The following is a 13,805-nucleotide window of genomic DNA, read 5'->3' as shown; positions in this document are numbered from 1 at the left end:
CATGCTATTCCAGCGTAGCTATCCCAGCATAGCTATCTCAGCATAGTTATCATAGCATAGCTATCCATGCTATCCCAGCATAGCTATCCATGCTATCCCAGCATAGCTATCCATGCTATCGCAGCGTAGCTATCTCAGCATAGCTATCGTAGCATAGCTATCCCATCGCAGCTGTCCAGTCATAGCTATCCAAGCTATTGAAGCTATCCAAGCTATTGAAGCTATTGAAGCACAACTAAGGAGTGAGTCTCTCTCTAAAGCTGGACTCGTCTTTGGATGTGTCGTTTTTATTTAGCTCCGAGTAAACTGCTTGTTTACCGGAGTCACTGAGGAATTTTCACAGAAAAGCTCGTGTCTAAAAACAGACAGTGATGTTCCGAAGCTCGCCTGCCCTGAATCCAACCTCCCCCACACCGCTGCTTTCCTGAAGAAGATGGAGCCCTCAACCACGTCTCATTCTGCACATGAGGGTGTTAGCGTTTAATTCGGGGGGGAGGGGGGGGGGTCCATTCAAAACAAAGGGGTTATCCACACCAGAACGCCGCTTCGCCTCAACCAGCTGTTTTCCTCCACACCAGGTGGTTTCAGAAGCCTGAAAACTGGGGGTTTTTTTTGAACACGGGTCCGAGAGTGGGGAAATTGTAAAACCCCGGCTTGTGCCGTCGAACCCCTTGGGGAAAAAAGACGAGGTAACCCCTTCAAGGTTAAAGTTCAGGGGGAACATCTTTTTCCTGGACTCTCCCTGAACCTTCCACAAAACAAAACAAACCCAGCGATCCGTGTAGACCTGCAGGGCGAATGTCAGCCAATCAGAGACGGGCAGGTCACGACTCAGCACTGCAGTCACCACATCCTGACTGTTTGCCGCCACCAGCAGGGGGCATTGATGCTAATCAGCTGAGTGATGTTGAGAAAAGTGGCCTGACTGGGGTGGGACCTGACGGGGAAGTCAGCAGCTTGTTGAAACCTTCATGTGACTTCCTGTTACGTTTCACAATAAAAGCTAGAACACATCCATTATATATGTCTTCATATTTGTGCCAACCAGTGACTCGTCACTCAAAGTATCTGGAAAGTCTTCTTAAGCCTGACAAGGTCCGAACCGTTCATATATATACATAAATGTATATTTTCATTTGTCGGAATTACATTTAAATCAAAATAACATTTGTGAAATTAATGTTTTATCCACAAATGAAAGATTTTGAGGACTGAGGTGCGCCGGTCGAGGCCCCCACCTTCAACCCCCCCCCCCCCAAATATCCACCTGAATTGGGCGCCACTGTCGGTGTAATAACATTCGGTGGTTTGACATTAGAGGAACATTTGTCGTATTTCCATTCGTCGTGTAAATCAACAGTCTGACTGACAGTGAAGAGGAAGGCTGAGGAGAAACTGTCCAACTGCTCTCAGTTCCACTTGCATGTCCAACAAGCCCAGCAGAGTGTGTGTGTGTGTGTGTGTGTGTGTGTGTGTGTGTGTGTGTGTGTGTAAGGCTACAAAGACAGGAAACACACAGCAGCAACACGTCACACACAGAATGAACATGGATGGACGTTACAAACTGAACATTCAGTCGAGAAAAACATGGAACAAATTCAGTTCAACTTCCTCGACACAAAATTCTAATTTAATCGCTTTCAATGCACTTTATAAAACTCCGTTTCAAATAAAACGCTAAGAAAGGTCCTTGCGGATATTTAAAGTGCGTTTGGTTGATGACTAGTTGGCCTACTGGCCACAGGAGCGCCGCTATTTCCATCCCAGGCACTTCATGGCAGGCGATGCAAACAATGGATTACACAGAATCGAGCCACGAGGGCTTTGTTTAGTTGACTTTAAAAAATAAAGTGCATGCCCAGAAGAGAAATACTCTGGCCTGTTGTTGGTATTTAGTTACGCTGAGGACAAGCGCCAAGAGAGAAAACCAGCATCTTCCAACTTCAGCGGTTAAAAAAACCCCCAAAAGGTTCCTTCAGATTGTTGGAGACGGAAAGTGGAAAGATTTAAAATCACCAGAGCAACAGGCGTGTTTGACCCTGGGAGCCGAGGGCTTTTATTGTGAAGGGATTGGAGGAGTGCCTTTGTTTTCTTCCTGAAATCAAAATCAAAATAAAGACGGACACGGAAACTTGACGACTCGACGAGACGCACAGAACCAAGACAACGGAGTGAGAGAGTGAAGGAGTGAAGGAGAGAGTGAAGGAGTGAAGGAGTGAGTGAGTGAGAGAGAGATTGAAGGAGGGAGTGAGTGAGTGAGTGAGTTAGAGAGTGAGTGAGTGAGTGAGTGAAGGAGAGAGTGAGAGAGTGAGTGAGTGAGTGAAGGAGAGAGTGAGTGAGAGAGGGAGCGAGTGAAGGAGGGAGTGAAGGAGGGAGTGGGAGAGTGAGTGAGAAAGTGAGTGAAGGAGAGAGTGAAGGAGAGAGTGAAGGAGGGAGTGAAGGAGAGAGTGAAGGAGAGAGTGAGTGAAGGAGAGAGTGAAGGAGAGAGTGAAGGAGGGAGTGAAGGAGAGAGTGAAGGAGAGAGTGAAGGAGAGAGTGAAGGAGGGAGTGAAGGAGAGAGTGAAGGAGAGAGTGAAGGAGGGAGTGAAGGAGAGAGTGAAGGAGAGAGTGAAGGAGGGAGTGGGTGAGTGAGTGAGAGAGGGAGAGAGTGAGTGAGCGAGGGAGAGAGAGAATGGGAGAGGGAGGGAGAGAGTGAGTGAGAGAGGGAGAGTGAAGGGGGGAGTGGGAGAGTGAGTGAAGGAGGGAGAGAGTGAGAGAGTGAGTGAGAGAGGGAGAGGGAGTGAGTGAAGGAGGGAGTGGGAGAGGGAGAGAGTGTGAGAGAGAGAGAGAGTGAGAGTGAGAAAGTGAGAGAGTGAGAGATTGAAGGAGGGAGTGGGAGAGTGAGTGAAGGAGGGAGAGAGTGAGAGATTGAGTGAGTGAGAGTGAGAGAGAGAGAGAGAGAGAGAGAGAGAGTGATGACCACAGAAAGCAGCGGAGGAGAGACGACAGTTTAGCACCAGTTGATCAAATCGGTTCTGAGTTTGAGAAGAGAAAAACTACGAGTCGATACCAGAGAAGTTCGTCTCCGTCAGTCAAACTCCACCTTCGCTTTCCCTCCTGATCACTACTGATCACTCCTGATCACTCCTGATCACTACTGATCACCCAGTATTGATCACCGCCAGCAGGACTGGATCACTACCGATCGCCCGGTATTGATCAGCGATCAGGAACCCCGTTCAGAACAACGGAAGGCACGAGACGCCAGCGCACGTCGCCGGGTCAAGAGGTCAATGCGTCTACGTCCACGGGGGGGGGGGGGGGGTCAAAGATCACGGGCGAGCCTCTGGCAGCTCAGTGCTAACGGCTAGCACGAAGTCTTTTAGGGGTTGTGGGGGTGTGGGTGAGGGTGGGGGGGTGGTGTGGGGGGGTGGAACCACGCAGGATCACGTGTTCAGATTCACACGTCGGCCTCAAGAGTCGCCGTCCTGCAAGGTGAAGCTCGGTGAAGGTAGAGAGTCTGTTAAAGAGCCCTTAGTGTCGGAGTTCTGAGCTGGACGCCCCCCCCCCCCAGTCTGCTCCTCCACCCTCTGAGGTGGAGGGTTCTAGCTGGGGGTTCTAGGTGGAGGGTTCTAGGTAAGGTTCTAGGTGGGGGTGCAGTCCCTCTCTGGGCTCAGAGTTGCGTTTGACCTCCTCCCCCCCTTCGGCGGTGGCAGGTACGGCCGGTGGCCTTCATGGTGGGGGGGTTGGGTCGTCATGGTGGGGGGGGGGGGGGGAGGGGTTTGGACGCCGTGGAGCTCTCCATTAGGATGACAGGTGGGCGGGGGGGCAGGGGGGGGCGGCGCTTTGGGGGAGGACTCCATTGTGCAGAGAGCTGTCGGAGAAAACCCCCCAGGAAGAAGTGGCCGTGGGGCCTTGATGGCTGGGTACTGTCTCTCTTCCTCCTCCTCTTCCTCCTCCTCTTCCTCCTCCTCCTCCTCCTCTTCCTCCTCCTCCTCCTCTTCCTCCTCCCCCTCCACCTTCACTTCTCACACCGGGGTCTGCTGGACCCAGGGAGGAAAGCTGGTCCTCCTAGACAGGGGTGGGGGTGGGGTGGGGTGGGGAGGGGGGGGGTGGTCGTAGGGAGAGAGGCCATTCAATGAGCGATGGAAGGGTGTGTGTGTGTGTGTGTGTGTGTGTGTGTGTGTGTGTGTGTGTGTGTGTGTCCAGTTAAAGCAGACATGACGAGTACAAAGATAAACGGTGGAACGTGAGAAACGAGATGAGACGGCGGGGACAAAGCAAGGGAGACCAAAAGAGGTGAAGAAGGGATGGGAGGAGAGATAGAGAGAGAGAGAGAGAGAGAGAGAGGGGGGGGGTGAGTTAGGAGGTTGATGTGGGACAAACACCAGTAGAAATGGCAGCACAAGAGAAAACAGTGACAGTGGGGGGGTTAAAGCCTGGATCCTCTCGGAAAGACCCGTTAAAGACCCACTAAAGACTCGCTCAGGACCCATCAAGGACTCGTTAAGGACTTGTTAAGGACTCGTTAAGGACTATTAACTGGGTGCCAAAGGTCAGGGAATCACGTGAGTCACTCTGCCACTGAGGACCAATCAAATTCAAAGAAACATTTAATGGAATTTCTACGTTTTTCACCACGACAGACGTCACTGAGCTTCACTTATTAATATTATTATTATTACGCCACCTAGTGGAGGTGTGGTCGGCCTGTCGCAACAATGTGATCGCCTTTCCTGACTCCTTTAGGAAGCCTCCTAAGACCTTTCCTAACTCCTTTAAGAAGCCTCCTAAGACCTTTCCTAACTCCTTTAGGAAGCCTCCTAAGATCAAGCTGTGACTCGCGGCGACATTCACTGACGTCTGTGTCGCAGCAAACAGGAAGTTACCGATGAGGGTCAGAACTCTACAAGGCCCATGGTGCAACGGTGCAACGGTGCTATGGCGCGATGGTCCTTCGGTGCTACGGGGCTACAGTGCTATGGTGCTATAGTGCTATAGTGCTATGGTGCCATGGTGCTATAGTGCTATGCTATGATGCTATGATGCTATGGTGCTACGATGCTACGGGGCTATGATGCCATGGTGCTATAGTGCTATGGTGCTATGATGCTACAGTGCTATAGTGCTACGGGGCTATGATGCTACAGTGCTACGGTGCTACGGTGCTACAGTGCTACGATGCTATGATGCTACGATGCTACGATGCTATGGTGCTACGGTGCTACGATGCTATGCTGCTATGATGCTACAGTGCTACGGTGCTACGGTGCTATAGTGCTACAGGGCTATGATGCTACAGTGCTACGGTGCTACGGTGCTACAGTGCTATAGTGCTACAGGGCTATGATGCTACAGTGCTACGGTGCTACGGTGCTACAGTGCTACGGTGCTACGGTGCTACAGTGCTACGGGGCTATGATGCTACAGTGCTACGGTGCTGCGGTGCTATAGTGCTACGAGGCTATGATGCTACAGTGCTATGGTGCTACGGTGCTACGGTGCTACGATGCTACGATGCTACTGTCAGGAGCTCCTCAGACAGACACAACAGGCCCTCGGACTCGTGGATCAACCTCCTGAAATCGTTGCGTCTGAATTGTCGTGGCTGCAACTCCTGCAGAGTCTCGGCGCGATTAAAGGAAACGGAGGTGTGCAGGAATTGAGGTGTAGCAGTGGACCAGACAGGACGTGCACGTACCGCTTCATGCTCACACAGGAGAAGTATGAAATATTGTGAATGGATGGAATGAGGTGCTAGAGGGTGGGGGTTGGGGGTGGGGGAGGGGGCGGGGCCAGGAGAGAGGAGAGATAGTTGGTCTGCATCCAGTCCAGGACAAATGGATCAAATGCAAAATATCATTGGATTAAGTGTTTCTGGCGGTGCGGCCACTTGTGAGTGGGCGGAGCTTCCGTTTCCCTGTGGAAAAACAACAGGTGAAAAAAAACAATCGCCCAAAATTTGGTTTTTTTTTTGTATTTTTTTCTCTTCTCAATCAGAACCAAAATGACTTCCAGCTGCTCTCTGGTGCTACCAGTCTGTCCCAGGATGCCAGTAGCACCGTGACCCCCCCCCCCCACTGACCCTGGATCCACCGGACCGACCAAACACCAGCAGCATTTAACATTAAATATCACATTAACATTAAATGCTGCAGCGGCTCAGCCGGCGCCGGAGCGTCACTGACGTCCTCTTCAGTTGGTGACGTCACCGAGCCGCTCCGATCCGCGCTGCCGCCGGCGCCGGGGGGGGGGGGGGGGGGGGGGGGGGGGGACGGGGGGGGACGGGACAGAAACACAAAACGCTCCCTACGCCGGCAAGGACAGAAACGCCGAGCAGCTCCTCCACAACCTCCGTCACCGCGTCCCGGATCTAAAACACCTCCGTCACTGTTTCACCTGTTCAAAGCTTCAGACTGGCTGCTTTTAACCAGAACCTCCAACCGAACACCACCACAGAGACGCCAGACCACAGACCACAGACGGCAGCAACAGACACAAACACCGTCAACGCTCAGCCTGGACCACAGACACAAACACCGTCAACATTCAGCCTGGACCACAGACACAAACACCGTCAGCTCTCAGCCTGGACCACAGACACAAACACCGTCAGCTCTCAGCCTGGACCACAGACACAAACACCGTCAGCGCTCAGCCGGGACGACAGACGGCAGCAACGGACACAGACGGAAACTTGACGGCAGGAAAATCCAGCGAGACGAGGAAACGAGAGCAGCGGCGGCTCGCTGGTCGGTTCTCTGCTGGAAGGACGGAGACGAGACGGAGATTTCACATCATTCATGTTGGTTTTATCACAGTCGGGGGACGGGTGGAGGTCTGCTGGAGGTCTGATGAGATCTGGTGGAGGTCTGGTGGAGATCTGGTGGAGATGTGATGGGTTAGAGTGATGATGGAGTGATGGGGTGAGAGAGTGTGATTGGGGTGAGACAGAGTGATGGGGTGAGACAGAGGGATGGGGTGAGACAGAGGGATGGAGTGAGAGAGTGATTGGGGTGAGACAGGGTGATAGGAGTGAGACAGAGCGAGGGGTGAGACAGAGTGATTGGGTGAGACAGAACGAGGGGTGAGACAGAGCGAGGGGTGAGACAGAATGATGGGGTGAGACAGGGTGATAGGAGTGAGACAGAGCGAGGGGTGAGACAGAGTGATTGGGTGAGACAGAACGAGGGGTGAGACAGAGCGAGGGGTGAGACAGAATGATGGGGTGAGACAGGGTGATAGGAGTGAGACAGAGCGAGGGGTGAGACAGAGCGATTGGGTGAGACAGATTGAGGGGTGAGAGAGTGATAGGGGTGAGACAGAGTGATGGGGTGAGACCGAGTGATGGGGTGACACAGAGCGAGGGGTGAGACAGGGTGAGGGGTGAGACAGAGTGATGGGGTGAGACAGAGCGAGGGGTAAGACAGGGTGATGGGGTGAAACGGGGTGATGGGGTGAGACAGAGTGAGGGGTGAGACAGATGGATGGAGTGAGACAGGGTGATGGGGTGAGACAGAGTGAGGGGTGAGACAGAGCGAGGGGTAAGACAGGGTGATGGGGTGAAACAGGGTGATGGGGTGAGACAGAGTGAGGGGTGAGACAGGGTGAGGGGTGAGACAGGGTGATGGGGTGAGACAGGGTGATAGGGTGACACAGAGTGAGGGTTGAGACAGAGTGAGGGGTGAGACAGGGTGAGGGGTGAGACAGGGTGATGGGTGACACAGAGTGAGGGTTGAGACAGGGTGAGGGGTGAGACAGGGTGAGGGTGAGACAGGGTGAGGGTTGAGACAGAGTGAGGGGTGAGACAGGGTGAGGGGTGAGACGGTGATAGGGTGACACAGAGTGAGGGTTGAGACAGAGTGAGGGGTGAGACAGGGTGAGGGGTGAGACAGGGTGATGGGTGACACAGAGTGAGGGTTGAGACAGAGTGAGGGGTGAGACAGGGTGAGGGTGAGACAGGGTGAGGGTGAGACAGGACAGGACACACAGCAGGAGGAGCAGAACAGTCGGTCAGCCGGTTTGTTTATTACCTGGAGACTCGGGGAGGAACAGGAGCAAGACGGGGCTGGACTAGGATGGACTGACGCCTCCCCTACGAGAAATCACCGTATCTCATCAAACACAGGAGCAGGAGGAGCAGGAGGAGGTGCAGGAGGAGGAGGAGGAGGAGGTGCAGGAGGAGAAGGAGGAGGACGAAGAGGAAGAGGAGGTAGAGGAGGAGCAGGAAGGAGAGGAGGAGGAGAGGAGGAGGAGAGGAGGAGAGGAGGAGGAGAGGAGAGGAGGAGAGGAGGAGGAGAGGAGGAGGAGAGGAGGAGAGGAGAGGAGAGGAGAGGAGGAGGAGAGGAGGAGGAGAGGAGGAGAGGAGAGGAGGAGGAGAGGAGGAGAGGAGGAGGAGAGGAGAGGAGGAGAGGAGGAGGAGAGGAGGAGGAGAGGAGGAGAGGAGAGGAGGAGGAGGAGGAGAGGAGGAGGAGAGGAGGAGAGGAGAGGAGGAGGAGGAGAGGAGGAGGAGAGGAGGAGAGGAGAGGAGGAGGAGGAGAGGAGGAGGAGAGGAGAGGAGGAGAGGAGAGGAGGAGAGGAGGAGAGGAGAGGAGGAGGAGAGGAGGAGGAGAGGAGAGGAGGAGAGGAGAGGAGGAGAGGAGGAGGAGAGGAGGAGGAGAGGAGGAGGAGAGCATCCCACCCCAACTGGACAAACAATCGACGACGATGGAAACAAAAAACATGAAAATACATGTAAAAGTTTCACGACACTTAAAGAAGACGGAGATAAAAACGAGACAAAGACAAACCCGCCAGGCGGGGGAGTGAACTGTGACACATGGGAGGGGGCGTGGCCTCTGCGCAGGGGCGTGACCTCTGCGCAGGGGCGTGGCCACAGGTCATGCAGACGGTCGTCACTTCATGCGTCACAGATCAGAGGCTTGTGATTGGTTAACAGCTGAGCAGAGTCACTTCCTGCTGTAGGAACATGCTCCAATCAAACGTGCACATCAGCCCCACCGAGACAAACAAACAAACAAACAAACAAACAAACAAACAAACAAACAAACAAACAAACTGTCCTCGTCTTTACGCCAACAGACATGACAGGAAACTTTGCACTCCAACAAAGAAGAAGCTGAGAATCAAATCAAAGGGAAGGACGGTGATTTGGAAACCATGAAGAAGAACTTGACAGGATGAACGGAGGAGAGAGAGAGAGAGAGAGAGAGACAGAGGTAGAGACGGAGGTAAAGTGGTGGTACCAGGTTATACTGGGTGGTACCAGGTGGTTCTGGGTGGTTCTAGGTGGTACCACTGGTTCTGGGTGGTACCAGTGGTACTAGGTGGTTCTGGGTGGTACCAGTGATTCTGGGTGGTACCAGTGATTCTGGGTGCTACCAGTGGTACTAGGTGGTTCTGGGTGGTACCAATGGTTCTGGGTGGTTCTGGGTGGTACCAGTGATTCTGGGTGGTACCAGTGGTACCGGTGGTTCTGGGTGGGTACCAGTGGTACCGGGTGGTACCGGGTGGTACCAGTGGTACCGGGTGGTACCAGGTGGTTCGGATCAACATGCTCAGCTCAACAGAAGCACAACAACCGTCACCACGGACCAAGAAAACGCTGACGGGAGCAGCTGGACACAACCGGCACGGCAGGATGACCTCTGACCTCTGGCTAAGGGCAAACCCAGCAGCGGGGGGGTGGCGGGGGCGGGGGGTGGGGGGGGGGGGGGGCAGTCAGAGGAGCACATACACGCAGCAAACAGTCATGGCAGTAGCGGGAGGGGGGGGGGGGGGGTGGGGGGGGCAGCAGCATTCGAGCTCGACGACGGAAGAAGAAGAAACAGTCTCACTGACCTGATCAGCAAAGATCCGGGGCTTTGGCTCGATAATGGCTCCTCCCCTTATCTCGTCCTCCACCGCCATGAGTCTGAGAGAGAGAGAGAGAGAGAGAGAGAGTATGATGAGTCCAAGCACAGGCTGAGCAGATGTGTGTGGAACATCTGGCTCAACAGCAGCCGGGGGCGGGGACTCCACGCTCTCACCTGATTGGCTCCCGGACAAAGCCGACAGGAAGCAGTTTCTCTTACTTCTTCCTGCGTCACCGCCCGTCGTGAAGCCCAGATTTTCACGAGGAAGAACCGAACGTGCGACAGACGGACGGACGGACGGCGACCCCCCCCCCACCCCAAACCCCCTCCCCCACCACCTCCAACTCACCTGTTGATTATCCCTTTGATCTGCGAGTCCTTCTCCACCTGCTGCTGCCTCAGCCGCCGCTCGCTGTCGTCCAGCCGGTTCTGGTACTGCAGCAGGATCTTGTTGGTCTGTTGCTCCTGGGTCAGCATCCGCCGCTCGTACTCCTCCAGCTTCTTGTGGGACATCAGCAGGCGCTCCTTCAGGGAGTGGATCTCCTCCTCGTACTCCCGCACCTGCGGGGGATCAGTCACTCGGTTAAAGTTACTTACACTTTGAAATGCTGCTAACGAGCTGCCGCCTCTAACGCACTGAACTCCTGTTTTATCACCGAAGGAGCCACATGATTAATTCACTCAGTCCGGCACCGAAACCCCACAGCAAGTAGCATTAGCATTAGCATTAGCCTGCAGCGACAGTAGCATTAGCATCCCTTTCCTAGAGCAACATGGTGGATTATCTTGTTCTTTGCATCTTTACTAGTCAATAATTTGTTCCTCTAAAGAAGAGCTAACCCGCTAGCACTCACCCTGCTGAAGGTCACTCACCCTGCTGAAGGTCACTCACCCTGCTGAAGGTCACTCACCCTGCTGAAGGTCACTCACCCTGCTGAGGGTCACTCACCCCGCTGAGGGTCACTCACCCTGCCGAAGGTCACTCACCCTGCTGAGGGTCACTCACCCTGCCGAAGGTCACTCACCCTGCTGAGGGTCACTCACCCTGCTGAGGGTCACTCACCCTGCTGAGGGTCACTCACCCTGCCGAAGGTCACTCACCCCGCTGAGGGTCACTCACCCTGCTGAGGGTCACTCACCCTGCCGAAGGTCACTCACCCTGCTGAGGGTCACTCACCCTGCTGAGGGTCACTCACCCTGCCGAAGGGTCACTCACCCTGCTGAGGGTCACTCACCCTGCCGAAGGTCACTCACCCTGCTGAGGGTCACTCACCCTGCCGAGGGTCACTCACCCTGATGAGGGTCACTCACCCTGCCGAAGGTCACTCACCCTGCTGAGGGTCACTCACCCTGCTGAAGGTCACTCACCCTGCTGAGGGTCACTCACCCTGCTGAGGGTCACTCACCCTGCCGAAGGTCACTCACCCTGTCCATGCGGGACTCATCCATGCTCTTGGAATACTCCTTCAGCTTGAATTCCTCGCGGTCGATCCGTGAGCTCTCGATGTCGGCTGACAGGTGCGGCATGTTGGAGACCCAGGCCACCGTCCGCTCGTTGGCTGGGGTGGGGGGGTTGAGGGTGGAGGGGGTCTGGGAGCCCTGCGGGTGCAAGGGTGGGGTGGGGCGGTGGAGGGTCAGTCATCATTTTAACCGGAGCTCAAACAACAACTCTCAGACGATGATGCACAACGTGTTTCATTGACAATGGAGCCTGAATTTGGTTTTTCAGGTACAGAGTGTGACCTGCTGTTCAGGTGTGACCTGTTGACGTGTTCAGGGTGTGACCTGTTGTTCAGGGTGTGACCTGTTGTTCAGGGTGTGACCTGTTGTTCAGGGTGTGACCTGTTGACGTGTTCAGGGTGTGACCTGTTGTTCAGGGGTGTGACCTGTTGTTCAGGGTGTGACCTGTTGACGTGTTCAGGGTGTGACCTGTTGTTCAGGGTGTGACCTGTTGACGTGTTCAGGGTGTGACCTGTTGTTCAGGGTGTGACCTGTTGGACGTGTTCAGGGTGTGACCTGTTGTTCAGGGTGTGACCTGTGACGTGTTCAGGGTGTGACCTGTTGTTCAGGGTGTGACCTGTTGACGTGTTCAGGGTGTGACCTATTGTTCAGGGTGTGACTTGTTGTTCAGGGTGTGACTTGTGGTTCAGGGTGTGACCTGTTGTTCAGGGTGTGACCTGTTGTTCAGGGTGTGACCTGTTGACGTGTTCAGGGTGTGACCTGTTGTTCAGGGTATGACCTGTTGTTCAGGGTGTGACCTATTGTTCAGGGTATGACATGTTGTTCAGGGTGTGACCTGTTGACGTGTTCAGGGTGTGACCTATTGTTCAGGGTGTGACTTGTTGTTCAGGGTGTGACTTGTGGTTCAGGGTCGTGACCTGTTGTTCAGGGTGTGACCTATTGACGTGTTCAGGGTGTGACCTATTGACGTGTTCAGGGTGTGACCTATTGTTCAGGGTCGTGACCTGTTGTTCAGGGTGTGACCTGTTGGCGTTGTGGAGGAAGTCACCTGTTTGCTCATTGTGGGTTTGAGCAGATGTTGCTGCGGTTGCTGTGGAGACTGCTGCGCGCTCTGATTGGCCGTCCCCTGTGGACTGCCCCCGTCCCGGGTGGAGCTCTGCTGGTGGGGCAGGCCGGGGGCGGTATTGTCTTTGACGGACAGCTGCCGCGGCCCGTGCTGCCTGCCGCCGCCGCCGTAGCCCGACTCGGGCGACTGCAGGAGGTTGCCGCTCTGGGGGCGAGTTTTCGCCGGGGCGGTGGGCGCCGCAGCGGCGCTGACCGACAACTGGTGGGACGTTTGGGACTTGACCCGCTGGGGTGGGGGCGGGGCCACAGAACTCTGCCTCATGGGCTGGACAGTGGTGGGGGGCGTGGTCGCCAGCGAGGAGTGCGAGGTCCCCGTCTGCGACGCCATGCCCAACATCTGCTGCTGTTGGTGGAGGTTATCCTGAAACCCGAGGCATGGAAACCCAACTGCATCAGCCATACCGTTAAGACCAGAGGACCTCTGCCTTGCATTCCAGCGGAACTGGAATCGCTCCGTCAACCAACATCATGAAACAGTAGATCTGAGTATTACCGAGCTCAGAATATAGTCCCTGCTGGTCCCAGTCATGTCACGTTATCACAGACAACAAAGTAGATCAAAGTAGATCAAAGTGAAATAAAGTCGTGGATTCTGAAGAATATTATACTCAGACCGAAAGCAGAATCGTTCTCATGGTCTCTGGTGAGCATGTGCAGAGAACTACCAGATAGTATGGTACCAGGACCAGGACCAGAACCAAGACCAGGACCGTCTACCCGGTAACGGGGTGTTTTTGAAACACGGTTCCACGTCATTGTGTCGTCAGTGGCTCTGAGGTCCGTTGTTGTGGAAATGGACCCAAAAATTTCCGCAACAGGTTTTTGGTTGACACTTGAAATGGTTGCCGTGGAAACTCAGGCCCTGGGTTTGACGGAGGCCCTGGTCCCGGTGCTACGGGGCAGAGTCTGGGAACGTCCGCGGACGGAACCGAGCGGTTGTGGCGAATACCTGCATATGGGATGGACATCTGGCGGCGGAGCGAACTCGGCGCGGCTGTAGTCGTCGCTGTAGCTGTGGGAGTGGATGATGCTGGGCTGGCCCAGGTGGCCGTCCCGGGTCCTGAGCGTGGACAGATCCTCGCTGCGGGAGAACCCCCCCGTGGGCGAACTGCGGGATGTAGGCCTGGTGAGAGGGTTCGGGCTCGGGGGCCAGGAGGAGGGGCGGCGGGGGCGGGGCCCGGCCGTGCTGGTGGTGGAGCGGGTGCTGCTGGGGCCCGTCGGCGGTCGCCAGGTGGAACAGGGGATTCTGGAAGGAAAGCGGGGGTAGCGCATGGCGGCGGCCTGCTGTTGCTGCTGCTGCGATAGCGAGTCGGTGGCGGTGCCCATCTGGCTCAGCTGGCTCAGCCGGAGGCCGCCGGACATGCTGGAGCCGCCGGAGCCAGCTGA

The 13,805-nt window shown here is 55.1% G+C and overlaps 1 protein-coding gene across 1 annotated transcript in view; it reads right to left on the bottom strand.

Annotated features, from left to right (window-relative positions):
- The window catches only part of syngap1b (synaptic Ras GTPase activating protein 1b), a gene marked incomplete at both ends in the record, with an annotated part of 51,009 nt that overhangs the window by 579 nt on the left and 36,625 nt on the right, over window positions 1-13,805 (bottom strand). The window contains 9 exon segments of the mRNA XM_080500594.1: window positions 8,013-8,074; window positions 9,820-9,892; window positions 10,183-10,394; window positions 11,259-11,432; window positions 12,343-12,780; window positions 13,369-13,398; window positions 13,401-13,517; window positions 13,519-13,680; window positions 13,683-13,805. The exon segment at window positions 13,683-13,805 is cut by the window's right edge and continues 54 nt beyond it. Of these exon segments, the coding sequence (XP_080356720.1) occupies window positions 8,013-8,074; window positions 9,820-9,892; window positions 10,183-10,394; window positions 11,259-11,432; window positions 12,343-12,780; window positions 13,369-13,398; window positions 13,401-13,517; window positions 13,519-13,680; window positions 13,683-13,805 (1,391 nt within the window).

This window comes from Blennius ocellaris (assembly GCF_963422515.1).
Source record: "Blennius ocellaris genome assembly, chromosome: 8".
In the NCBI taxonomy this organism is placed as follows: Eukaryota; Metazoa; Chordata; class Actinopteri; order Blenniiformes; family Blenniidae; genus Blennius; species Blennius ocellaris.
Note: the sequence above shows the minus strand (reverse complement) of the source record. Positions and strands in the feature narration are given on the sequence as shown.